Source organism: Rhinolophus ferrumequinum, chromosome 13, assembly GCF_004115265.2.
Source record: "Rhinolophus ferrumequinum isolate MPI-CBG mRhiFer1 chromosome 13, mRhiFer1_v1.p, whole genome shotgun sequence".
NCBI classification, from domain to species: Eukaryota; Metazoa; Chordata; class Mammalia; order Chiroptera; family Rhinolophidae; genus Rhinolophus; species Rhinolophus ferrumequinum.
Window position 1 is genome coordinate 3,650,998 of NC_046296.1, and position 27,832 is coordinate 3,678,829.

A 27,832-nucleotide genomic window follows, 5' to 3' on the forward strand; every position below is an offset into this window, starting at 1 on the left:
CTTAAAATTTCTGAAGTCAGGGAGGAAGAAAAAGAATGACATTTCTCCTGTACCTTTGGGACCTGTGACCCTACATAGGCAGCGTCTATAAAATGCTAGATATGTTGCCTCCTTTGGAAGCCCTGCTCCCCCACCCTGGGCTGGGGGCTTCCTGAGACCCCCAGGAACGGCCAGGAACCTTTGCCCACTGGCCTCCTGGCTCTTTTTCCAACACAGCCTCAGTTACCAGCAGGGGATTTTAAAGCATTAAAAATGCTTTAAAATATGCTTTGAGTTATTTAGAGGCAAAATTTTAATTTTCTTCTCAAAACAGTGATAAGGGAAGGCTGTGGGATGGATAGAGATGAGGGGAAAATATGTAAGTAGGTCAGTGAAGCAGTAACTTACTAAATAATATCCTGGCAGCCTGAAACAGCTCATGAGGCTTCAGAGGGCTCTGACCGGCAGTCAAAGGAAGTCTGAGCTCTGGGAATGATTCTGTTCACTGCAGAGGGCAGCGTGGGCTCAGCAGAGCAACTCCAGCCCTGGGCTTGGTTCTCAGGAGCTGGGACTAGCTGCGGCGGCGGGGGCCTCCCCCTTGCCCAGCCCCGGCCCTCACGCACCTGACCACCGAGTGCGTGCACACGATGAACTCGGGCTTGGAGTTCCACTGGTGGTAGGTGATGTAGTAGTGGGTCTGCAGCCAGATCCACTGCTGGCCTTTGGTCAGAAACCGGTAGCAACACGACTTCCCTTTGCCAAACTGCATCACTGTGGGGAGAAAATGGAGTCTGTGTGTAGCAAACGTTAATATGAAAATGATCTTTTCCCCCAGAAACTACTGTTAAAAATACAAGCTTTCAAAAACACAACACCAAACACTGTTTATTTCCCCAGTTGGTGCTGTGTTTTAAGTGACTATAAGGATAATGGCACATGGCAATGAATTCTTAAACAATGGAGGAGTGATCCACATGCTTTCCCAAATGCTTAAAAGCTTGAAGAAAAAAATCCTCAAATAAGGGCTCATGCAGGCAGATTCTCAAACTGGGGTTTAATTAGGAAGAGGCCCAGGTTGTCTTGGCGCTCATCTTCCTGCCACATATGAGAGAGGGTCCAGACACTGGGAGAATGGGACTCAAATTAGACCTGATGACCAGCTACGTCCGGACGGGTCTGAGGCTGTCAGTCAGCGGTTCATCCTTAGCCCGCACGATTCTAAAATAGAGTCGGCTACAGATGCCTTCCACCCCAGGTCCCCACTGGCACAGGGCTGTGTGTGTGTGTGTGTGTGTGTGTGTGTGTGTGGAGCCTACAGTAAGTCTGGGGGTGCCCAGGACAGAATGGAGGCTGTTCGGTTATTAGCCTTGGAGGGTAGAGAGCAGGACTGTGGGTCCCACGAAGAAGAACCGTTTGGGTTTTATTACCTCAGTGCCTGGAATTTAGCACATCTTTATGCAAACAGTTAAGAGAAAACCTATCTAGGAAACTAAAGCTACACACGGAGCTGCTGACTTGGATAATGTGGTATCTGAAGCCCAGTCCAGTAAGGCCACAGGGCGGGAGGGAGGGAAAACATCTTGCCCGGGCCACAGGGCTTGTCCTTCAGATACTGAAGGTGATTCTCTGGCCAGGGTGGTCTTTCTCCGTGAGAGTCAGAAGCAGCCAGAGGCCTGAAGGAGCCACGTTTGTCACGTTCTCATGTGTCCACAGATCTTGTTAAAATGATCCATGGGGATCTTGTTAAAATGGAGATTCTGATTCCATCGGCCTAGTGGTGGCAGCCTGAGAGTCTGCAAGTCTAGCAAAGTCCTTCTGATGTCCAGGTGGCTGCCCAGGGGTCACCCTTTGAAGAGCAAGGGGTCACAGTTTTAAAGATTAGCCTTAAATTCTAACAGTGGGTCCCCATCGAACTCAAGCCTGGTCTTCCTTCAGCGAGGGCATCAGAGAAGAGGAAATTACAATAGGAACTACCGACAAGGCGTTTACCCAAATGCAGTGTTGGCGGTCAGGCCATGGATCAGGCCACAGGTCATTGTTATTACAAGTGTTCCTGTTCAAAGCAAGGCCTCGGCACCGAAAATACGGCTTTAAATGGTTAGTTCCTGACTCCTCTTGCTAAGTGAGACCCCGGACATGCTTGTAGTTCTCCCTCCCCCATACCAGGGGTCCTGCCTCCCATACCTTTGCCAGGTGCTCCCCTCCCCCAGCTGGGTAAGGGACCCTCCTCTGAGCGCCCCCCACCCCCAATATCTTGTGCACATCCTCTTCAAGGCACCGACAACATCCTATGACGTCACCTATTTCTGCATTCCCGTCAGACCTTGCTCCTGCAGGGCAGTGAGGACAGTCTGATCTGCTTTCTGTCCCGGGCCCAGCTGAGTACCTGGCCTGTAGCTGGTGACCAGTGCAGGTCCGCTCACTACAGAACCGTTGCGCGAATTCAGTATTTTGGTTTTGAAACGTAGTGTATGACTTTACAAAAGTGACCAGCACCCCTTACGTTTCTGAAGTAAGATGAAATAGCTTGCCTATCTGAGAGGTACTGGAAAGACGCTGGGGGTGGGTCAGGCAGAGCACAGTATATTCCAGCTGAAAACACAACACGGGGGAATCCAGACAAGGACCGCCACCACACTCCTGGGTCATTTCTGAGCAAAGTCTTCCACCTCAGAAAGAAATCGAGTCGTGCACAGACTTAAAGGTGTAGGGTCCTGCTGTGGGGACTCTGAGGACAGAGCCAGGGCCCCTCGGCGCTGGGGCTGGGTCAGTGGTACTCACGGTGCTGGTGACACCTGGCCAGGAGCTCCAGGTCATCGATGTGGTAGTAGTCGTAGCCCGAGGTGCCCAAAACTTCAAAAGGCAGGTATCCTATGATTGGCGGGGCTCTGCCAAGGATGACAGGACAATTCATCAGAGAGGACTCACCACGGTGGCCACGCCTCAACGCAGAGGGTACAGTTTGCACGATTAATGATCATTGCGGAGGCCTCGTTTCTCAAGAACAAGGGCAGGGAAATAATTTTGCAGTGGTCAAGCACAGAGAGGCTGGGTTTTCCAAAGTACTCAGTTTTGTTGGCATATAGACACTCGGTTCCCTTCGCATAACCTGGCCCAAATGATAACAAACGCTATAATTACTGAATAATAAAAAACAGCTATAGGTTGGGTCAGCCTAACCCCGAAGTGTAATTTAAAAAAAAGGAAAGGGTGGGGAAGAGAGATTGCTAACTCTTAAACTGTGAAAAATGTCACAAAAGAAAGAAAGAAGATTTAAGCTAAGGAAACAAAAGGATGTTGAAAGAAATAAAATGAGAAGTCTCTCTCACTTCTGTTCCTGCCTTCCTGGGAGCCGGAAGGGGTTCCAAGGGGGGTGGGGGGTTCGGGAGTTGGGGTGGGTATATCCCAAAGATGTCCCCAGGTTGCGGTGTCTGGCTCTCCTGAGATGGTTGGACCCAAACACAGAACATATCCACACATGTGGCAAATACAGTCAAAAGGGAACCACCTCACCCTTGGCTGGGAACCACTTTTCCTTTTGCCAGAAAGTCCTTCTCCTTGAAGAGATCAGGCTTGACCTTTCTCTCCCAAGAAGAGCATGGCTCATGCAAACAAACACTTGAAAAGGACCCAACCCAGATATGTTTTTCTTTTCACAAACCTGTGATCCAGAAATAAAAATTTCCATTCCAAGCTATGCCTTGAAGTGAATTCCTCTAACGGTTCATCAACTACGCACATTTCCTGTATTAGAAGGGGGAAAAAAAATGTTGCTTGGGGTGCCACCCTAGGGCACTCCTAGGGCTGTGCACCCTAGGGTTGTTCTAGAAAGCCTGGTGGGTTACAGAAGTCAAATTTGTTTCGAGCAAGTCTTCAAGTTGGGTTGGACTGAAACTCATCATCTGCAGCTAATTTTGGTATTAGCTGATACTAAATTTATTTCCCAAGCTGAGGGAAAATAACTGGGAGCCCAAATGTCACACCACTCCCTTCCCATTATCTCGAAGTGTGATAAACATGTGGAAAATGACTTTTCATCTGCATTTGAGTTACTAATTTAACTCAACACTCGGGCCATAGCGTTAAAACAATCATAGATGAGAGAATTCAGACAACCCCCCAGTTTGACCCTGGGTTCTCCCCTCTGCCTGCCCTGAGTGGTATTAATGTTGGCGTGAAAGGTGGGAAGCTTTACAGAGTTCGAAAGGAGCAGCTCCACAGGCTGAAGAGGCAGCTCATGCTGCCTTCAACAAAACCGCTCATAGGAACCCGGAGTGAGGGGAGAGAGCGCGTGGCCCGCCCCAGGTACAGAAACCAGATGTTGAAAATTTTCAGTCCGTGACAATGTCATTGTAACTTTATCCTTTCCCAGAAAGACAATTAATTTAATATAACTAGATGGGACTTGATTGTAATAGCTCCACAGGATACATTCTCTCCAGGTACTTACCTTTAAGAACTGTGGTGTTGCCAGGCGAACGGTAGCGATGAAGCAGACCTCCTTTCCAAGTGGCAGCCGGCAAGGCCCTGAAAGGGTGCTGTCAAAGCCGTTACAGGTGGGGCTAGGCACTACGAGAGGGGAGGGACACAGGTTAGCTCCCTCTGGTGCAGCAGCCAACCTGCCTGCATTACGGTAAGCCAGCACCTTGAACGTGGGTTCAGGCTTCCTGTACATGAACTCATTTCATTCTTACAACAACTCTGCGAGTAGGTGCTACCATGATCCCCGATGCACAGGAACCTGAGGCACAGACCGGTGAGGTAACCTGCACAAGGCCAAATAGAGCTGGAATTCGAGTTGACTCACTACCTTGCCTCTCACCTGTACTTCCCAGAGCCTGTTAGGTTATGGTATTGGCAAAAACAGTCTGTAAAATGAGGAGACCGCCTCATTCTGCAGTCAGGGCCTAAACATTCACTCCAGCCAGCATTTTAACGGTGAGTTCCTAGTCCAACGGTGTTTCTGATACTGATTTTCCAGGGAAAGTAGTGGCGTCTTGGCACACGTGGATGCCCCTCCTGCTCCTGGCCCTGCTGTGGCATGCCTGGCATTTAAGGGTTCTGCCTTGAAATGTCCCCTCAGGAGCCCAGGCTGAGGCAGGGGTTGGGTTGGGATTGCTGAAGAGATGGCCTCAGGATGCAGGGTGATCCCCAAGAGGTGCACTGTCCACAACAAAACTTGATAGTTCTGGAACGCTGCACAGGTAACAAAACCTGTTTATTGTGTCGTATTTATTCTCACAAGTCTGGGGAGGCGTGGCTTTCCTCATTCTACAAATGAGGAAACTGAGGCCCAGGGAGGTTATACATATTAAGCAAGGTCCCCCAGAGTGGAAATAATGGAGCCGGGAGTATAGTCAGGTCTTCACTCCAAGGCCAGGGTTCTAACAGGGCAGGGAGGGGACGGTTCTAGGCTAACCTACCGTGCATCCCACCCAGGCCCGACGCCTGCTGGTGTGTGTGTGTGTGTGTGGGGGGGGGTGGCCCTTGGCGTCAGCAGCAGTCTGCTCCGGTGGCTACAAACCTGCCTGCAGGGTCACGGTGCAGAACTGCTTTACCTTTCGGGCCAGAGAACAATTCTGCTATTTTAGGTGGAGTTTGCTGGGTGGGAAAAAGAACCCTGTTAAATATGAAAAGAGTCAGCTTACCATGCACACAAATTCTCACCAACTGCCCAGGACCTTCCACGCGGCCTCCCAGAGCAGCTAATTAAGAAAACTGGTGTGAAGCCCAGGCATTGGCACTTTTAAAAGCCCCCGCACCCCAGATTTACTAACGGGCAGCCAAGGTTGAGGGTTACTATCCTAGACAATCTACACAACTTCTTTCCTTTTAGAATGTAGTCGGTTACACCCTGTACATTTCTGAACTTATAGGTTAAAACTTCTATTTTCCAACTTGACAGTATATAAACATCAGAAAACCAAATGCATTCTCAGATGAACCCCGCAAGACGGTTTTTGGATTTTAGCTTTCCAATAATTTTTTTTCTTATGTTTATAGGTTTCTAAGTGATTCAGTAATGTGGTCTTCCATCCACTAACACGAATAAATTCATTTTACCAAACATATTCTCTGAATGCATTCACAGAAATAATAAATGTTTCCAAACATGATTATAAAGTGGGTAAAATAAAAAACAGCGGCCTCCAGAGAGTTTGCATCTGTTATTAGTTGGCTTAGATCATTACAGATTAATGTGTAGGGGGAGCCAAAGATCTTATCAAGGGGTAGGAAAACAATTCCACATAAGGGAAGGGTCTGCCAGATGTGAACATCTGCGTAATGAACAAAAGAAAGACACTGAAAAATGTCCCAGATGTGAAATATCTTCTCTGCTGGAATCTAAGACACATCGCCCGCCAGATAACGACCTAATAAAATGCTCCTCACTCTTTCAGAATAGCAAGACCTTCCAAGCAAACTTTCAAGGACTTACTTCCCAGGAATTTAAGAGAAAGTGTTTGACTGGACTCTGAAGTATGTGTCTTATTTGAGTGATGCTTTCTGCTACGAAATTCGAGTGCCCTGTCAGTAAGTGCTTGTCTGGGTGACGTACTATGAGGGACAGGGGGACAGGTGGAGTGAGGGGCAGGCAGCAGCCCTGACAACTTCTTTAAGGGGCAGGGGTGCGGATCGCGGCAATTAAATGATGCTCCGCAGAGCTTCCTGTTGGCCTGGCTGCCTCCCAATGCGGTTTTATCAGTGCTCCTATAACTTCTAAAGCTTTAAAGATGAAAATGCACCCTGCAAGGGAAATTTCATTATTGCTTGTAGCCTGCACTTGATAAGCTAGATGTCCTACAGTGGGGCCCAGATCCCAGCAAACGCCTCTTCGAAACAAGTCTTCGGAACAAGTCTTCCCCCTAAAACCTGAAGCATCGGAGGGTTTGGTCCCAGGTGAGTAAATCAAGGATGAAAGTTGTAACAGAGGCCAAGGGGAAAACCTTGGGGAGAAACATGGGGAAGAAGCTACTTTAAACATTTTGCCAGTTGCATTTGAAATGATTTTCCCTCTCAGCATGAGCCTTCTTGCACGTTTCAGAGAGTCAACACGTGGGAAAGTTCTTCCCCGGGACTTCAGAGCCATATTTAGTGCTTAGAATAACTTTGTGGGCACTTCTTATTCCCAGGTAGTTTAGAAATGTTAATTAAGAATTTAATTAGTTGTTTCAATTTAAGTAATAGAAAAATAGATCTAATTACAACCAGCTTCCTGAGCCTCTCAGGATAAACCACTCAATGCAGGCACAGCCCTGTTTTATCAAATCTCTGACCACTTTCAGGCTTCTCCTTTCCTCTGCCACACGCGCACACACACACACACTCATGATAGAGATAGAAGTGATATTTCTTGCTACATTTCCCCCCCGCCTCCGAGTCATCTTTCTTAAAATTGATCTTACTCTTGCCCAAAGCTAAAGAGACAGCCTTCCCCAGGGCAGAAACTGGGTCTAGTTCTGTCTCCAGCTCTGAGCAGGCATCTTGCACACACAGCAGGTACTCAACACCTGCTGTGCGTATGGAATGACTCTCTCACAAGATGACCTTCCATCTCCCATCCTAGCCGCAGTTTAAGGTCCAATTTGGGAAGAGATCTTCGGATCCCTGCCAGCAAGTAACGCATAGACCCTGAGGCCCCAGGACGGCTTCCCCCTGCAGCCCAGCCTCGTGTTGCTGGTGGCTGGCTGGCCGCAGGAGGGTACCCCTGGTACTCAGGCTAGCTCACTGTCCCACTCAGGTGTCAACACTGGTCACAAGGACGCCTGGGCAAGATCTGCTGCAAATCAGCCCACAGCCATTACCAGTCTGTGGAAAAAGTAGGGGTGCTAGTCGTGGGCCTCATGCTTAGAGAGATGTCGGATGGGGCTGTGTGTTCAGTCTTCTGATTAAAAGGGTCCATGGAGTTCACAAGGACCCCTCTTTGCTCCTAAACCTTTCACCACAGTCTCTAATTTCAGAGACTCTTGGGCTGGCGTTCTTGGCATTTCAAAAACAAGAAAGCCCCAAGGTTTTCCTGAGGATCAGAATGACTAACGTCTGTCTTGCTTGGTGCTCAGCAGCCACTGGCTTCCAAGTCTGCCTGATGACAAAGGTGAGCTCCCACATCGGTGACAACAAGGAGATAAGGATGACTGTCAGGGCAGGGAGAGCTCAGGTGGTGTGAGAACTTATTTCCAAAGGCAAGAGCGAAGGAGGAGCAGGGATGGTGACAGTGAACCTGAGCCAACAGCAAGGAGGAGAAGGAAGTGGAGAAAGATGTGCCGATGCTCTTTTGCTCAGTATCGATTCTCTCATCAGGCCTAACGATGAAGTCTTCTGATCAGAGATGGCCTGCTGATGATAAATGAGCTACAAGAGCTGGAGGAAAACACACTACGAGTCCACAAGGAGCGTGACAAATAGCTTTCTCAGCACTTCTTGGAACCAAAGAACAACAAAGCAGGTAGGTGTCAGGGAAGGCGTGAAACCATTGAAGAGGAAGTTTGCTAAAGAATGAATCAAGTTCCTAAAACTCCTTTGTGATAAGCATCCAAAAAGGTCTGGGCCAGAGTGTAGGCGTGTTGAGAGAAAAATAATTTTCTGCACATTCCTGAGAAATCGTCTCCCACTAGTTCAGCACGATTCCAGACTCTCCTTTACTCTCTTCCCAGTCTGCTTTCCCAGAGGAGTTCTGAACAGATAGGTTAGTGGGTTCTTAGGACAGCAGCAGCACAGTGATCTGCCCGGCGTTTGGCCTGGACACCGCCTCCCTAGCTGGGGTAAAGCGTGCTTCTTCTTTCTTTCCTGCCACTTCTGTTTGGCACAGGGAACAACGATGTTGGAGAGAAGCTGAGAGCCACATGAGAAAGCTGGGGTGGGAGTGGGGAGGGAGGCGGGTCTGGTGTTGCAATTTGCCGGATTGAAAAAAGGACTTTAATGGGAAAATACGTGTCTTAAATTTCTTCTTTTAAGAAGAATTCATTAATTAAAATGAGTAGTTTTAGGAGCCAGGAGATTGTAAGGGCACTGACAAAATACCCACCAGATGGTGGGTGCGGACACGGCCAAATTGTTTGTATGCTCAGGGAAGTGAATTTCCTGTAGGCCGTCGTGCCCTGTGCCCCAGGTGGGTATCATGTGCCCATTTTTATCACAATTATCAGACAATCCGTACCAAAGTTCCCCGCTCCCAGGCTGAAACAAGCAGAACGATGGACGATAAATATACGACCATTCCTCACTGCTCCATTTTAACACAGACTCTTGGATAGGTCTGTGTCCTTGGGTAACAATTTGTTTTTTATCCTGATCTTAATTTCTCTACAATCAAATCTGGCAGCCATGACTGCTGCTGGAGAAGAACGTGATGTTTTCTTGTCAGAGTAGACGAGTGGAGGGACACTCTGATTCTGACTCTTGGGTGCTTTTGACAGAGAGATCAGACAAAGCTGGTCTTCCTGGGACAAACTCAAGTCTCCATTCCCAGTTGAGGGCTGGCCGGCCTGAGATTTGTTCCCTTAACTGAGACACCTCAGTGAACTCCGCTCAGGAAAAAAACCAAACCAAAACAAAGCCCCCAAAGCCAGAAAATGAGGCAACCTACAGAAATCCCAGGGAACACATGGAGTCAAGTGCTGTGAGTCCAAAAGCCTCGGCTTCTGCCAGAACTTCAAATCTGGTTGTGTGGTTAGAGGCGGGTAGGTAAAATGAGGGCAGGGAAAATTTTATGCTCTGCTGTGTGGTTTCTGGAAAGCCCAGAGTGGAATGTTTGCTGAGGGTGACCCATTTGGAACCACACCAGCGACTTTTGAAACACTGCTCTCTGGATTTCAGTCAGACGCACATTTAAATCCAAGGCTGGGGGAGGAGCAGGAGCTCAAATACAGGATGGCCTTCTTCCCTGCTAGAGGGATGGGGGTGGGGCTGGGGAGAGGCCTCATGGCTCCCCTCTATTTCACTGGAGAAGTAAAAAGATGGGATGCTGCTGTATTTGTTCAAAGCCTTAGAAACAAATGTTATTGGACAAACATAGCTCCGAATAAAGTAATTTCATTTCAACTCCATTCTGGAAACTAGGAGCAGAGGTGGACCAGGGGCTGCTCTGATGGGCCCACCCCAGTGGGCCAGGCTCAGAGAGCGGACTTTTTATGAGGAGAGGAGGAGACTGGGAGGGCGGGGGGGTCCTATATCCCAGGTCAGATTCCTCCAGGAAGCTTCTCACAGGTTGCCTTAGAGATGGTGTTAAAGTGAAACACTTCTAAGAAAGCTACTTTCCCGTCCCGTTTCCTGGCACATATTGCTTCACATCTATTAAAAATCTAGGTTAAAGATGTGAGGTCCTGTCTTCCCTCCCCTCCCCCCAGAACATCTGTGGCCAATAAAGACGCCCAAGGAGTGGCCAAGATGTGCAAATATCGAAGTCGGGAAAATTCCATTCTGTTCAAGGCTTTGGGCAAAGCTGCTGTGTCTGCACAGCGACAGTGTTGGGGGCGGGGAGGTCAAGAGGTAGGTGGCTCGGTCGCTGGTGAATCTGGAAATGTCCCATTGGAGACTCTAATTCATTAACAAGGGCAAGCGTGCCGCTGTCCCTCCGCTCCCCCCAGACTCCTAACTGGGCCTCCTCACCTGGGTCACAGAGCCAGCTGAGTCCTGAGCAGTTACCTGGGTCAGCAGACAAGCAGCTGCGTTTTCATCTACAGAACTGAGGGTCACCAAGCACCCTCTTTCCTGCCTGAAGCCTTCACAGTTCACTTGGACCCTTTGCTTTAAGGCCGAGAGCCCCTCTATCAGCCTTGGGTCAGACCAGTCCCCTCACATGAGCTCTAGGCTGGGAGGAGAGCGTGTCAGGAACGGCCTGCGGGGGTGCCCCTGAGTGAGGGGCCTGGGTAAGGACACCAGGGAGCACCCAGAGGGGAGAGGGGGCGGGGGGGGGCACAGCATGGGGAACGAATGGTGGCCAGAGGCGAGCTTCCCTGACCGCTCACTGCTGTTCCGGAGGCCCTCCAGTGCAGACCCTTCACAAAGCACCGGAAGTCACACCGGCTCCAGTTCACTCAGCACGTGCACCAAAGTGGATTTTATTGCTTTGCATTTAAGGCCAAAGAAGAGGCGGGAACTCTCCTGGAAGCCACCACTAGGTCTGTCCCTGGAGTGTGCTTCAAAATCAGTCAAAGGGCAGTCCTGTTATCAGCTCTGGGGGCAGAGCATGATTTCCCCGAGCTGGAAGTCCTGGGCCCGAGTCCTGGCTCTGCCACTACCACCTGCGCATCCAGGGCCAACGTCTCCAAGCCCCAGACTAGGTCAACCTTCTTTGGTCAAGCACTTACTTATGTGCCAGGCATGGACTATGTGGGTCCAGGAAGGGGTGCCAGGAGGCCACCGATTAAAGGCCACCGTCCTTTCCATTCCATGATTTACAAAAACGAAAGCCTCGTATCTTCTTGAGAAGCATCGAGTAAGAATGCATGAAGCGATGTCCCATAGACTAAACAGCCCTGCAGACATGACAGGGCCGTTCATGATAACGGACCAAAGTAGGGTTCCCTGCGTAGTTCTCTGAGGTGTGAGCAGGTACTCTATTAAAATAAAACCCCTGTTCATGGTCATTTCTCTTTTACACTTAATATGTTGTTTTCCAATCTGCACCGTGCCTGGGAACTAGGAGAAGTTGCATGGTGGCTTGGGTATTAACCATATTTTCTAGTTTCTGCATCTGGTGCTTTGACATTTGGGGCCTTGCTGAGCCTGGAGGGCCTGCTCCTCTCAGGGTCAGCCACTACTGAGGGATAGTAAACAACTCACTTTCCAGTGTACCTTTCGTATGGAAACGAAGCAATGCGAGCCCATCCCCCCACGACGTCCACTGTCTGGCGCTCACATTCTGGGCCACTGTCCTCCTGCTCTAATCACCCAGGGCCAGGACGAGATCACTAGGGACAGTGCCTATACCACACAGCCCCGAAATTCTTGACACTAGCCAATTCTAAGCCTGCTCACCCTGCCTTGCCCATTTTCCCCTACAGAAACCACAACAGAGGCTCTTGTTCACTTTTCTCCTGCTCCCTCAGCCTCTTGACCCATGCTGGTGCTTCCATGTGTGGCCCTGCATGGTGTTTTTCTAGGGATCTGTGAGTGTAACCCTCTTCCTTCATGACAGTCATTGCCACGTCTGCGTGTCTTGCCATATTTGATTTAAAAAAATCTCGAGTACCCTACAACAGGTTGGTATGTGGGTGCGGGACATCTGATGTGCACAGGTCCAGATGTCATGTACAGACAGAATGCCGGGACAGGGCGACAGACCTGCGCTCTGCATCTGGGTGCTTAATTTCAACATAGATTTGTGGGGGGCAGCAAAGCACTGGGGTGGAGCATGAGTTCAGGGTCAGAATGGGTATGAATGTGGGTCCTCCACTTCCCACCTGGACACTTCAGACTTCACTCTCCTATGCATCAACTTCGTCTTCTGTTAAGATGGGACGCTGTGCATAATACTACCTTATAAGGTTATTGCGAGGATTCAATGAGGTGATCCAGGCAAATACTGAGCCCAGGGACTAGTACTAAAGAAACCCCTCCTACGGTGAGCTATTCTTTTTATCATTCCATTGTTCAACGTTTATGGAGAAGTAAACCTACAGAATCAAGTTTGAATTCTTATATTATGTGAAACCATATTTTATAGGTCAAAAAATGTTTGACTGTTGGTGATTTCATAGGGCTCCATCTTAGAAATTCATTTGTCTCTGACGCTTTTTGCTATGTGTTGTAATCTGCGTTACAACTGTATTTCAGGTTTTCCACAATTACCTTTGGAGGGTCTTGTCTCAAGAAAGCTCCCCCCTAACTCTGGTTTGTGCAACAGGCTCTAGAAAATCACTCTGCACTCTTGGCTTTAAATTTTTACTTTCAGTGCTGTGTGTTTATAGCAGTAACGGTCTCCAAACAAAAGAGAAAGGAAAAAAATCGCACATAATTTTCACACATTCATTCAGGCAAACAAACATTGTTTCAACTTGAAGTAAAAATAAAGCCTTGCTAGTTTAAAAAAAAAAAAATCCCAGAAATCACCACGAAGCCTGCCTGTTTTCTTAAAACCCTCTGAAATGAGATAAATGACAGGAAGATTCAAAGTGATATTCAGCGGGCATCTTAATGAGAGTTGCAGAGATGGAAATTCACAAAGGACACCACTGCTGCTCACCAGCCAATCACAGGTCGGTTCCTTTAATTAAGATCGGACACTGTTGTCATGGGGATATGCGGGAACAGCATCCCATAATTCTTGCAGTCTTGGCCCTCTGGGGGCCAGGACGCCTTTCCCTTGCTTGCACAGGGCCACTTGGGATACACTGCTCTCCCAGCAGCTGGTGGCATTACGGTCACAGCACATGTTTTAAGCACATTCCCAATCACCGCTTACATCAGTTCAAGGATAAAGTCCGGAAGGTGCGCCACAAACAAGAGGAGTGCCTTGAAAATTCCTACGAAACGGCATTTAGTAGGACAATGGGGTAGTGTTTCTCAAAGTCCCTCATTCCTTGCCTCAGAAACCCCAAGTTTCCTTCCCAATCTCACAATCCCAGCCCCACCCTCAGGTCTCCTGAATTGGAAACTTTAGGTGACGGCTAAGGATCCGCATTTTCACAAGCGGCCTCACCCGTGACCCATTGCACCAGGGCTGGCGTCATGTTGGGTGTTCTATGAGGTATCCCTCAGGTCACTTTACCTGGTAGACCAATGAGTTACCATTTACTTATTTATGTGGTTCACTGAACGTGCATCTCAGAATGTTTGGGAAAGCCTTTCAGATGAGTCATCTTAGCATAAGCAGGCCTCGGCTTCTTCCTGCTTTACCCAGATTTAGGGGCCCCCTTGGGGAAGCTGACCTCCCACCACTTTCAGCCACTCAGGCATGCTGAGTCTTGGGTGGGCAGGTTCCCAGAAGGACCCAGTCGGCCATGGAGCCAACCATCCAGGCATAAGCCCTGAACACTGGGCCTGAAAAACACTCTGGCAGGCTCATGCTGCTTAGCATGTAATATGTTTATGTGAGTAACATACAACAGAGGATCCTCCAAGGTCTCAGCATCAGGACTCAGTGCCATGACTCTGGCTGATTCTCATGGAAACCTGGGACTCATTTGACTGGGGTGATGGACTTGACTGTGGTCCAGACTTAAACAACAGTAACCAAACAGCACACGAGTTACCGCTGTCATCACGACTCCCTCGGACCTCCCACCTGCCCACCCACCCCCTTATTTCCAAGCCGCATCTTTTCCTATTTGTTTTCCTTTGGTATTTTTCTCCTTCCCTCTTCTCTCTTTCCACCATTCCCTGTCAATACTTCCATCTAGTTGTTCCCATCTCCTGTTGTGTTAAATGCTGGACCTTTCAAAGGTATCTGTTTTGCATTGAGTTTTGAGGAGCGTAGAGGACAGAATGCAGGCCCACCTGTGCTGGGTTGTGGGGCTGTGTGTTGGCACACTGAGCCTGGGGTGGGCAGGTTCACAGAGGGGCCCACGCCCCTGAATTTCTAGCATTGGCCTGCTTTCCAATTTTGCAGGAGTCGAAAGTAAAACAGAGTGTTCAGGGTCTAGTTTAGAGATACAGTCAGAGCTTGGACAACTAGGTATCCAGATTAATTTCAGAAAGGATGACTTTACTGCCTGACCTAGCCTGCTTGGCACCCACATATATAGCTTGCTGGTCACCTACTGTGCATCAGGACTAGAATGAGCAGAAGACCTATGCACCAGAGCTATTAAAATATGCTCACAGCAGTACTGTAAGAAGGAGGATAAAAATACAGAAACCAAGGTTATGGATCGTCATGTCACAATGAAGCCCTGTTTGGCTGTGCGGAGGCTGAGCCTGTACTCTAGTAACTGCAAGTTGTTTCTCACAGGAGAACTATTCCGTCAGCCTGCAAGTAAATAAACGAATAATGTGCATCTCAGTGGGACTTTGCACATTGGCATAAACAGGTGTGGGAGTGTGTGCTTCTCGAATGGGAGATAACATTTACGAGCACAAAAACGCATCTTGGGAACATGAAAAGCTAAACGCAAATATGAAAAGCACAGATTCTCCCGCCTCCTCCCTCCGTGATTCTTGGGCCCCCATGCGCATGTGGGCATGATAAAAGACGCAGTTGCAATTATATGACAATTAAAGCTTACCATTGTTGTAGGAGCGAAAATTTCCTACAAATTTTATGTATTCATAAGTTGGAAATTCCTTTGGGTTCAAGCTGCCTCTGAGAAGATGGCAATAAAACTCTAAATCGTTGTCAGCTGGGCCGTTAAAGGAAAAAGGAGAGAAAGGGAACGTGAGCATTATACACCCTCGATTGAACAAGTCACATCTTTGTGAAACTCACGGGGTATAGTCTACACATGGCCAGGATAGTTCTCTCATTACGACTGACTTTTGGACGTGGTTTTATAACCTGTGCACCATAGGCTCCCCCAACCCCCACAGTTTACAGGTATTTTGTATTCCATACTTGGGCCCAATTAGTCTTCATTTGCTCACAGATGTCTGCAGATGCTTATGTCGGCATTGATTAGTTCCGGTTGTTTTCATATGGTATATTAAAATAAAGCTGCTCGTCTAGAGCTGCTCTCTTTCATTTAATCTTTTCACGTTGCTTTTGAAGTAAAATCAGATGTACAACAAGACAAATTACTCATGGAAAATGGACTAAGGCTTGAAAAAACCCAAGGCAAACCTGCCACCTCTATCAACATATATGTTTCATTAAGTAACACAGGGCCCAGTAGGCACTGAGGCCAGCCTTCTAGCCGGGTGGCCAATTTTGATAAAAACTTAAAAATTCCAAAACCAAAAAAACCCTTGCAAATGTATATAAATAACCAGACGACAGCCTCAAGAGAAGGGAATTTGGATTTTTGACCTGATTATTCGGTTTTCAGTTGGTTACTTGGTGGCATACAAATCTAGCCTTACAGTGTTCTCCAAAATAAGTGGGTTGTTCACTGATTTTGCTCTGCTTATTACTAAAAGACTGTCATGTGAAAAAAAAAAAAAAGAGGAACCTCTTGTAGTACATGCAAAACAAGTTATTATTCTGAAGCTCTACGCTTTCAAATTTTCCACATAAAAGTTAAATGTCTTTCATATTCCAAACTCCAGTTTAATTTTAAACTTAAAATATACCTCTGAGGATGTTGGAAATGTTCTGAGTCACAAGAAACATTATTCTTAAAATTAGTCCTCCCTTCTTAATCCATTTTAACTTCTTTTCAAAAGTACAACTCCTATCTTTAGAGCTGGTAAAACCAGGAAAGTTAAACTTACATTTTAAGTAGCCTGGGGAAGGGGAGTCCGTCACAAGCATATGGGAAGAAAGCATCTTATAAACTTCTGAGTGTTCTTGTTCAGGAAGGAAATTTAACAAATTCTGATCCATAACATCTGACTGAAAAAGAAAATAAAGAACAAAGGTACACACTCCACGAAGACGGGAAACCAAAGCGACAGCAAAAACTGAACGTTCATGACCACTCAGAAGTGCTCAGAAGGAAATGCAAAGTTCAAGAGCTGATTTTCAGTGAAAACTCTCCATCTGTCACTCTGCAACTCTGAAGTGTCATCTACAAGGTTTCACTTGCTCAGATGCCCACGGACCCAAGAAAGAAGGAAGAGTTAAGTCAGACGTCTCCCCTTGCTTGAGGAGCCGCATCGTTCTGGTTCTGGCCTGGGCAGCGTGGAGCCCCAGCTCGAGGCCACTCGCTCATCTGAAGGGCGCGAAGAGTACACACGGTTCCTTTTCTGACCTTTAGGTCCGCAAACAGCTGCCTGTTTACTTCTTACACGTCTCTGATCAAAGGAACTATCCTTTTTCTCTGAGTGCCTAGACACGGTGGATACAAAATAAATACAATGTCGAGTCTAGACGGCATTGTCCACTAGAGCTGTTGTCTGTGATGAGGAAAATGGTGTATCATCTGCGCTGTCCATTATGGAAACTACTAGCCACACGGCTACTGAGCGCTTGAAACGTGGCTGGTAGGACCGAAGACTAACTTTTTAATCGTGTTTCATTTTAATTGTTTGAAGTGAGATGTAAACAGCCACCCATCGCTGGTGGCTCCCACATTGGGCAGTGAAGCTGAAAACTCACGGTGGAGGCAGAGGACACAAGCACGTCTCTATCACTCCCTCTGGCTTCCTCAGTAAACTCAGCCCCTCCTGCAACTTCAAACACCATCTGTATACACTCTTACATTTGTATGTCCTGGCGCCTCTCTCGTGCGCCCTGGCTTAACCTTTCAGCTGCCACTCAGATGTCCCCGTGGACAGCAGTCACACACATCCCCAAGGTCATCATTCTTTTGTGCCCGTACCTTCTCCTCCCCTTGTCTTCTCTGGTCCCATTTATGGCATTGCCAACCGATCACTTGCCCATACCAGATGCCCAGGTGGCATCCTTGGCTTCTCCCCCTCCCGCCCTCATCTTCACATGCAGACAACGTCCAAGTGCCGTGAGATTTTCTTCCCTTAAATTTTCTCAGACCCACTCACTTCTCTACGTATACGGCCTCCATGCTAGTCCAGACCACCATCACCTCTTGTCCAGGGAAGGAAGTGGTCAAGCTAGTCTTCCCATATCAACTTGTGTCCCTGTCCAATTTGTTCTCCAGAAGGGGCCTCGTAGCAGATCAAGTCACCACCCTGCTTGAAACCATCCGTGGGCTTCCGATCACTCCCAGGATGAAGCCTAAACATCTCAATTCACTTCAAGGCTGCCCCCATCTGCCATCCACCCAGCCTGCTCTCAGTACTGCTCCAGGACTCCATACTTTCTTTTCTCCAGTTTGCCAGGTTGTTCTTCCATCTGGGCCTTCCCCCAGGCTATACACTCTGGCCGGAACATTCTGCACCCTCTTTCTTCGTTCATCCTTCGGGTCCCTGCTTTAAAGTCATGTCCTCTGAGAAGGCACCCATGACAGCCCCTCATCCAGAGTGCTCACCCCTGCTGCTCTGGCTTCTGCGCTGCTCCATCGCACATGGTAGGGTAGCCTGCAATTGCTGGCATGTTTTCACCTAGCTGGGAAGGCCTGTGAGGGACCGGCCTGTGAGGGAAAGCCTGTGAGGGACCATTGTGGCAAGGCGGGTGAGAGCCCAGAGGTCGGGTTTGAAAGCTGGCTCTGCCCCCAAAGCTGCGCTTTGCTGAACTGAAAGATGAGAAAGCTGAGGGTGAAATGAGCTGATTCGAGTCCGCTGCTCATAAAAGGGCTCACAGCAAACACTCAGTAAATGCTAGGCCTAATTAGGTGTATTTATGAACTGACTTGAAGTTGTCCTGTTCATTCGTGTGTTGACATGTGCACTCTGCCAGCCTTACTCCAAACGGCAGCTGCAGGAGAGCAGGGGCCCTGCCTGTCTTCTTCACCCCCGTACCCCGCCATCGAACGGTGCTGGGCCTTCAGTAAAATGTGCTGATGCACTGACAGAACGGATGGCAAGCACTGCGACAGAAGTAAAGACAGGCACCCAGAGAACACTGAGCATACTGTGCTGAATTCAAAATCAAGAGAAGGAGAGTCTACCAGGGAACAGTTCCCAGAAGGAGGAGGCCTGGAGCGGGATCTGGGGGACACAACGGTATCTGCCAGGCAGCCAGGGTGCTCCGGGCAGGAGCCCAGCAGGCACAGAAGCATGGAGGTGGGTGCCCGTAAGCCCTGAGGGGGAGGGAGAGGAGCGAGGGGCTGAAGGCTGCACCGGGAAGTATGGCTAGAGTACAGAAGGCCTCAAAGGGTTAGGGCACCATCCTGTGTACCAGGAGGACCCCTGAGGGACCGACGGGAAGGGAGTGAGGGCTGTGCTTCTGCTTTAAAGAGACCACTCGCAGTGAGGAGGAAGGGAGCTTAGGAAGCTAGGCTAGAGCTGGTCCGAGTCTGCAAAGGCACACGGGACGGGGGGATAGAAAAGACCGAAAATGACAGTCCAAACAATTCATTCCACAACATAATCCAGCCCATACTGACTGCAGGCTACCACATGCCAGCCACCGCTTCAGGCGCTGGGAAGACACACAGCACCGCAGGCAGGTCCATCCCCTTCTGCAGCCAGCATTCGAAGGGATGGAGGCAGGTGGACACCCGTTGGAGGCTGACAGAGGACAGGAGGCAGGAGAGGAGGGACTCTGGTGGCTCCTGGGCTCCTAGCTGGGACGGTCCCATTTTGATCTCTATAGACAGCCCCCTCACTAGCTGTGCTGTCATTTTCTCACTCTGGTTTCTCCAACTTCCTTCTGATGTTCCTAATTTTATTTTAAGCCCATTCCCTTTAGTTTTTTAGAAGATGACTAATGTGCACCGATGGCAGTAGTCTTTCTTCTTAAAGACATTTCAGATAGTACTTGAACATGGTATGTCAGTCAGCCCAGGATCTCTTCTTCGAGGGCCAGTCAGGAGCCCACCTCCTATGATGGCAGGTGCGGCAGAGAGGAAGGTTGGGGGCTGCCTGGCAGGCCTGAGGGCTGTGGGGGACCTCAGGGTACAGGTTCTACACAGAATAAAGAGGAACGCTGGACGGAGGAGGGGGAGGTAGGCTGGGGGAAAGGGTTCGAAGAGCATGAGTAACTCATGGAGAGGGTTCAGAGCAAGCACTTTATACGGATTTGCTATTACATCACTATTGTGCCATTTTCATGTGCCGAAGACCAACACAAACAACGACAGTATGAAAACTTATACCCTAGTGCTTACAGGAGAGTAAATTCTCTCTGCAATTGAATGAGCTGAGCTCTGTCCATTAAAATCATGGCAATTATGGAGACAAGCGAGAGAATGTGCCATCTGCAGCCATCTTCACGGCTGAATCACATTACCAGGAAAATCATTTACCTGCCGGAGGTGGGAGGGTCTCCATCCCAACTTACAGCCCGTGGCTGCTGTTTCAAGAATATGGCCCTTTTCTGAGTTTCACTCAAAATGCCTGTCCTAAATTCCAAATCGCACATCTCCCAGGGTTTCTCTTGAGGCACCTTGAGAGCCGGGAGACCATCTGGAAGTGCTGGGAGACAGCAAGCAGCTTCTTCTCTCCCTGTGACCCAGCAGCACCAGTTCTCTTGCACCCAGCTGAGCTGGGAGTGGGCTGGGTGGACACTCAGTTCAGGAATGTCCCAACGGGCCCTGGCAGTTCTAGCTGGGAGATCTACGTTGGCCGCAGTTAGAGGGGACAATGGGGAGAAGTCCATGGAACGTCCCACAGCGAGAAGAGGCAGGAATGGGCTCTGGGAGGCAGTCACGGCCTTCGTCTCCCAAAGGATCAGGAAGGTGGAGGTGTATTTGATATGCTTTCATTCTGTTTAGATTCGGAATCAAATTGATGTCCAAATAGTAACTCTTTCAAAAGTTCGTATAGAGCATAGCTTTAGCCTTGGAGTTGGGAAGAATTAATTAAGCTATAAAGAGTATCAACTATCAAGAATCTCTATTCATCAAAAGAAACTAAAGAGAGGGAAAAGCAAGTCAGAAAATGAGAGAAGATTTACGACACATATACCTGTGGTGTAAGGTCTACAATTAAGATTCACTGTTATATGTGGTCTTATCATCTGGCAAGTTGGGAAGGCCTTGGCTGGCCTACGGGGAAAGTTCCTCTCTGTACTCCATCACATGGATAATGTCCCCTAGTTAAACAACCCTCCTTTCAAGGGGACCGAGTATGGTTCCCACTTGTCTCTGGGTAGAGGATTTAGTCCCCTGACAGTCCGCAGAATTATTCAAACAAGCCAGTCTCACCCCTGTGGGGACCAGGAGGCACTTCACCCTCTTGTTACTACACAGCCTGCCTCTCACAGCCCCTGCTGGGTCACTGTTTGAGAGTGCAGCCCCGTGTGGCCCTGCGTTCTTCTCCCTGGGCTGTGAGTATATGTGACTAATAAACAGCTGTCAATCTCATCTGTCCAGTGTCAAGTGTCACGTGTCATATTCCTATAACCCTAGGGCACAGTGAATAGAAGGCGATTAAAACAATACCTGACAGAGGACTAGTGTCGAGAACACGAAAAGAATGTTCAAACATAATAAGAAAAAACCCAGACAATCCAGTAGGAAAATGGCACAATACTTGAACACAAAAGAGGCAATCCAAATGGCTAACAAACATGTTAAAAGACACTCAATCTTATTAGGGATGGAAAGAAAAGCAAATGAAATCTAAATGAAATCTCTAGGAGACACCTTCACACTCTAGACTGACAGAAACTAGGACATCTGACAATAGCAAGTTCTGCTGACGTGGCGGAGGGCAAACTGGTGCGAGCTCTGTGGAGACAATCTGGAGTTATCCAGTAAGGGTGAAGGCGTCCACACCCTGCGGTCCAGCAGCTCGGGACGGTATCAGTTCTCCAAGGGAGGCTTGCAGACGTTCCTCAGGAAACACTGAATGTTCCTACGAGCACTTTCTCAGAGTGCCAAACTGGAATGCATGCAGAATCGCAGGTCTTCCTACGATGGAATATGACGCAGCAAACCTCCAAAAGAGCACCCCATCTCCTCTTCTTCCTCAGCCCCCTCAGCTCAGCCCTAGGAAGCCGGCTGATTCGGCTCACTGATTCGGGGTCACTTCTGTATTCCTCACATCGGCCCCATCATTACTCTCCTAGCCTGAGACTAGAATCAACAGAAAACCACACTCTTGACTCCTTAGGTGAAGTGAGAACCAGCCTCTCTGACAGCTATGGGGAGGAGAGAGAACTCTCACGCCCCCAAGCTTACTGCACCCTGGAAACGGTACAGGAAATGGGCTGAAACAGAAAGGCTAGATGGATTATGGCACGATGCAAAGGCATCTGCCTAGCAGAGTAAAAACTGCTTTTCTGGGCTATAACACACAGGGACTGGCAAAGGAAAAATGTGGATGGAGGCTTTGATCTCCACCACCATCCTCTGCGGAAATGATGAGGTGAGAGGAGGGCTTTCTGAGGAAAAGTATGACTCAGGGTGTTGTGCAATCTGGGCCCTGGCCATCAGGGGTCATGACCCCAGGGAGGCAAAGCTGCCCACAGAGTAAGGCCCTGCTGCTCCGCTACCAGGCAGGTGTTGCTAAAGAGAGGCAACCACGGTCCTCCAGCACCTTCCTGGCCCAGGATTCCCTAGGTACAGGAACCCAGGGCAAGCCGTTACCCTCCTCATCACATGCACTGGTCACCCACTGGCCGATGTGCTGGGGGTGGGGAGTGGTGGGCGTTAAGAGGTTTGGTGGGGCTTGTTGAGTGGAGAGAGAGAGAGGACATTTTATCCCAATCAGATCCAGAGGACGCTCTTGGTAGAGCTGTTATTCAAGGTCAGGCTCTGCAGGAATAAACAATGGTGTGGCAGGAAATGGAAGGCTGGCCCAACGTCTACGAGGGACCCTCCACCAGCCAGGTGCTTATCCTGATGGGGGTCGGGGGGCAGCTTACCAGAAAGCCAGCAAGCCTCCTATATTGAGGAGGAAGTATCAGGGAGGGAGGGAAGGAGGGAGAGAAGGGAGGAAAGAAGGGGCGGTGGACGGAGGGAGGAAAAGGGGAAGGGAGGAACATCTTTGAGGGCCTTTGAACATGCTGCACCCACCGGCCTCCGCCTGGCTCCCTTGGACAGCAGGTCCTTGGCTCTCAGCTGACCAAACCCTCCGCGTTCCCCAAGGCCTTCCTGTCAACAGCGTCTTCCCTGAGTATTATAATCCCCTGGGGGATCACCTGTCACTGAACCCTTACCACCAGTAAGTGTCACAACCTCCTTGCGATCTCAGTCATGTCCCTAGTGATCCCCAAACCGCAACCCATCTGCAGCCATCTGGTGCATATTCCTTAACCCAGCTGTCCCTTTGCAGGACGACATCTGTCCGCCTCTGCAGAGGCTCTGAGCTCTGCTAACTGTGCAGTGACTCTTGTCAGTCCATGGCTTCTGGGGCACAGAGGATAAGGACCTGTACCCACATCCAACACTCCAGGTCCGGCCTTGCTCACTCATGGCGCCTTGCTTGCCCCAGGATGACACATGCTGGTACCTGCCTTTCCTCTGGCAGGCCCCTGGGACCTTGGCCTGGGCCTGAACCTCCTCACACACAGACCCCCACATATCTGCACCACCCTGATCGAAGTTCTGGATGGTACTCAAGGCAAGATAAGAATGTGTACTGGCTAAGGCAGTCGGAGGAACAGAAACTTACCGGTAAGTGCCCAAGGAGAGGTGTGATGCTGTCAGAAACGTAGAGGATGCTGCCATCCGTTGTCACGGCGATGATGAAGCCATCCAATGCCTGCGGAAAACTCAACAGTGAAGGCCCCTTAGTCATGCTTTCATGAGGGAGGATGTCGCCAAAGCAAAGGACCCCGCGTTATGACACTGACTTTGTTTTGTGAACCTTCAGAAGCCACAGGTATTTCCACGAATAACCTCACAGCACTTTTCTGCCTGATACACAGGATGAGTTCTTACACAGAATTGGTCTAGCCCAGGCAAAGTACTTGCAAAAGCACTAAAAGCCTCAGTGAAAAACCTGACCTATTGGTATCATGAACCAAAATTTAGCCATGGAAATTACCTAGGGAGTTTTAATGTGAACATACTATTGGGCCGAGTCAGAACTATCACAATTACCATTAAAAGATGTCAGTGATCTTTTGTCGTTCCCCAATATCACTTTGAGTTGCCCTTGGTAAACTTTCACTGAACGATATCAGACCTAATAGATGCATTAAAAGCAGAAAGTTAGCCTGCTGGTCAGGAGAGAGCTGTGCCTACATTCACTGCTATAGGAGAAACACGTCCAAGGGAACTGTTTGCAAAGACCGTTCCACGTGATTCCACAGAAGTAAAAAGTAAGGGCTGAGGGGGAAGCGCTGTATAACTCAATTAGATCCAGAAGTATTTCAGAATGTCTGAAAATGCAATTCCTTTAAAAGTTTTTACTGAGCGCCTACTGTATGCCAGGCACCCTGCTCTAGGAGTGCACGACAGAAAAGATGTAGGTAGCAGTGTTTTCTCACAGACATGGTTGCTGGGTTGCTTTTAGATTCCTTATTGGATGCCCATGAGGCTTTTATAAGACACATCTGAGAGCTGATTTCTAACATTCAGACCACGCAGTTCAGGAGACATGGGCAAGCCCACCTCCCCAGGAAACAAATCTTCAAGGCAGTAATGTGCTCAGGTGGACTGTCACAGTAAGCCTGTCACGGGTGCTTTATTGACTACATCTTTGAAATATCATCTTCCCCAAATATGGGAACGGTTCCACTTTGGGGGGAAAAAAAAAGACCTGAAATATGTGTTTAGAAAGTTCAGGAAACCTTTTGTATGTACTTAGCTAGATCCTCCCAAGATATCTCTGAGGATCTGCCCAGCCAAAAAGCACTCATTCTTTCAAATTAGGAGGGTGCGGCTGAGTGCACTGCAGCACGAACCGGAAATAGTCTGCCAACTGTGCATTAAGGACATGATTACAACTAGCCAAAATCAGAGAGGGTTCCTTTCATCAGGAAAATTAACACTAGGGTCATTTATTATTTTTACACTCACATATTACAGGACTTTAGACTGAAAAATATATTAAAGCACACTTCTTCAGTAGGCCTCATCCTTTTGCATTACATCAGTGGTTTTCAACTGAGGGCAATTTTGCCTCCCTGGGGACTTTCGGCAACGTCTGGAGATATTTTTGGTTGTCACTATTGGGGTGGGTGCTGCTGGCATCTAGTGGGTAGGGGCCAAGGGTGCTTTGAAATGTCCTATAATGCACAGGATGTGTCCACAACAAAGAGTTATCAGGTCCAAAATGTCAAGGTTGAGAAATCCTGGATTAGATTTATGGGTCACAGTGAACACAAAGGCACCTCCTAGTAACTTTTATTTCTTTTCCCCTCAAGTATTTTCCTAAATGGTTTGTCAAATCATATTTGCAGTATGAGTGGAGGTGAATTTTGTTTAAGAGGTGGACCTTTTTATAAAAAGCAGAGTAGAACACTGGGAAAAGTGGGAGCAATGAATACAAATTATCTTCTTGCACAGGGAGCCCATGCCCCTCTTGAATTTGTAAAGTAAGTGGGTGTGAAAAAGCTGAAGGTATTTATAGATGGAAGATAACTTTCATCAGCTCATTGGCATTTTCCATCAAAGGCACTGAATCACTGCTTTAAGAAGGCTTGCTTTGGTTTTAGAAGCCACATTTGAGAATGACTCAATAGAATGTGATTGCAAAGTGATGTGCCCCTTTCAATGTAAAGGTGATTCTACCAGGAGATTCAAGGACACCAAAGACGCCATAATGGCCTAAATTTTATACCTGCCACACACCAGCAGGAAATGAAACCACCTCTTCCTGCCCATTCCTGATTCTGATGGAATGTTTCTTGTGTTCTCTGAGACAGCCTCTGGGCTAAGAGAAAAGATCGCTGTAGCTTTTCTCACAAAACTCCCTAATTGCTGGTCACCAAGCGCTTTCCCTGCCTTTGAGGCTCTTGTCTAAATGCTTGCGGCCACACTCTTCACTGGCTTACACCTGACGAGCTTGACTGGTCTGCAACCAAGGCATTTTTGTTCTTTCAAACTCCACAACTGTGTTAGTCCCCCCCACACCTCCCACCCCAAGTCTGGTTTGGGGTCTTTAGAAGAAAAGCAGGAGGAAGGAGGGATTGGGAGGAGGGATTGCCACCAAGGGCCTCAGCAGCTGAGTTCCCTGGGCCCTGATGGGCTCTGTCCTGGGTTCTGTCCTTATTGAAAAAGGGAACCTCCTGATGACCAAGACATGGTTCTCACAGATTCCTCACGTTCCCTGAAATAGTTCTGAAAGAAAGCAAAGGGTGGTGTAGGTGGAATAGGACACACATTATTAGGAACCTGCATAGTAGGGGGTGATGGCGCCATCCTGGGGGGGCCACTGCTGGGGCTCAGACCACCAGGGAGGCTCCAGGTAGTCATCAGGAAGTGTCTACTGAGGAGCAACAGGTTGGAAAAGAAGCCTAAAGAAGTCTGAGGTAAATCAAAAGGACTAGCTGGTGGCTTTCCCACACTCCTCAAAGCTGCAGTTCACCCAGAAGGCTCGCTTGTTGTACAGGCTTAATTTCAGGTCCAACTTGCTATCAGGCATGATTTTCTTTAGATTTGCTTCAAGGAATCTATACTGGGAGTGGGAGAAAATGCATAAAGAGTATCCATGCAAATCTAAAACCTTCTTTTTCTAGAAATGTCAGTCTCCTGAATCTCAGTCCTGCCTTTTAGCCCAAATATTTTCCATTTTTAACTTTATAAAAGTCTTGTTTCCTCAAACACTTGAAACTGGGATGAAAAAAAAGAACGTGCTACAGGCTCTTAAAAAGAGGTGGGTACTCTAGGATTATGCGTTTTAACTACTTTTCCCTAAGAATTAAAAGATAAAACGATTTCTGTAAAGTGGTATAATGATAGATTAATTTAACACTATATTTTACAAGCTGCTCTAAATTTAACATACTCAAAATGCACTGCTTCTGTGGAACGTTCTGTACTTTCTTTAAATTTAGTTTACATGTAGATTTAAGTATCTTTCATTTTTATGCAAATGTTTATTAATATGTTTGTATTTCATAATATTTGGACAGCTTCATGCTAGCGTTTTCTTACCCAGTACTTTCTGTTTTCTGCATAATTCATCTACATAAATAAAAATTTACATCAGTCTTAGATGAGACATAGAAAGATTTATCTCAAGACGCCACTCTCCAAAAACCCTGCCAGGAACCACTGACACAAAGCCAGCGTCTCACTTCCTTCTGCTGAACTCATCTGCCTGGTTCTCCTCTTCTTACTTAAGGTCCCAGTCAGGCCACGTCTGGGGTTCTCTATCCCTCCACTGTCATGACCATACACTCCCAGTCTCATCCCCAGTTTAGGTGTCAGAGCACTCAGACAGATGTTTTTGTAGAGACTTATTGCCATCTGTATGGAGGGATTTCACCCACATAGAAACACATGACATTGAGGAAGGCCACTTGCTCAGATCAGCCAGGTTTCCACCACCCAGCCCTGCAGATGGGTGTGGACACCTCACTTTCTAGAAGAAGAAACCTGAGCATTGTTCTTGGCACAGACAGGGTGTGTGCTGGGTGGGGAGGCACAGGGTCACTGATGGTTGACACCCACATGCCATGTTGATGTACTATGAACTCAAGTGAAAAGCATAACTTTAAAAGAAGATATTTGTTTTCAAAATGTGCTCTACTAAGGAAAAAAATATAATCATTGCATTCTAAAGAGGAGATTCTCTGAGCTGAAAGAAGGTATAGAGATGGAATCTTTCTTCCCTCCTTCCACTCCCTCTACCTACCTCCAGCTCTAGTCCCCTTCCGGCTCCCCCAATAGGTATCCTCTGGTTGGGAGACTGTGAGTGGGGCCCACCCTTCAGTCACCAGGGTGACAGTATACACTCATATTCAGATGGGGGTGGGGGTGGGATTCTTGCTTATAGCACCCAACTCAGTAGCCAAAACATAAGCAGTAGGCCTGAGAGCTTCAGGAGGGTATCTGTTTCAAGACCTCTTTCCAGGGTCAAGAACAGTTGTTTACTTGGGCACAGGGTCTTATCTGGAACAAGCAGCTACATTTCGTTTTGCAACCCATTAAGCTAATTTGAAAGTGCATTTCACCTCCAACATCAGCTGCGTGAATTCTTCATTACTGAGGAAGGAAGGCTTCCAGTCCTGCTGAATATCGCAGATTTCCGTTTGCGCTGAGACTTCTGAAGAAAAGCACACACACAATAAGCTTTTATATTCAAAGGCACATTAACAAATGAAGCACATGTTATTACTATGTAATTCTCTGTGTGGTTTAATTAAAAAAACAAATATAAGGAAATACGTAATTCTGAT

At 48.1% G+C, this 27,832-nt stretch overlaps 1 protein-coding gene across 2 annotated transcripts in view; it reads right to left on the reverse strand.

The window, feature by feature from the left end:
• The window catches only part of NPAS2 (neuronal PAS domain protein 2), a 144,212-nt gene that overhangs the window by 22,327 nt on the left and 94,053 nt on the right, over positions 1 to 27,832 (reverse strand). For both annotated transcript variants that reach the window (XM_033124816.1, XM_033124817.1), the window contains exons 4-11: positions 27,608 to 27,699; positions 23,155 to 23,244; positions 16,288 to 16,408; positions 15,147 to 15,260; positions 4,430 to 4,548; positions 3,641 to 3,723; positions 2,761 to 2,867; positions 603 to 750 (exon numbers count right to left, since the gene is read on the reverse strand). In XM_033124816.1, the coding sequence (XP_032980707.1) occupies positions 603 to 750; positions 2,761 to 2,867; positions 3,641 to 3,723; positions 4,430 to 4,548; positions 15,147 to 15,260; positions 16,288 to 16,408; positions 23,155 to 23,244; positions 27,608 to 27,699 (874 nt within the window). The remainder of the gene's footprint in view (positions 1 to 602; positions 751 to 2,760; positions 2,868 to 3,640; positions 3,724 to 4,429; positions 4,549 to 15,146; positions 15,261 to 16,287; positions 16,409 to 23,154; positions 23,245 to 27,607; positions 27,700 to 27,832) is intronic.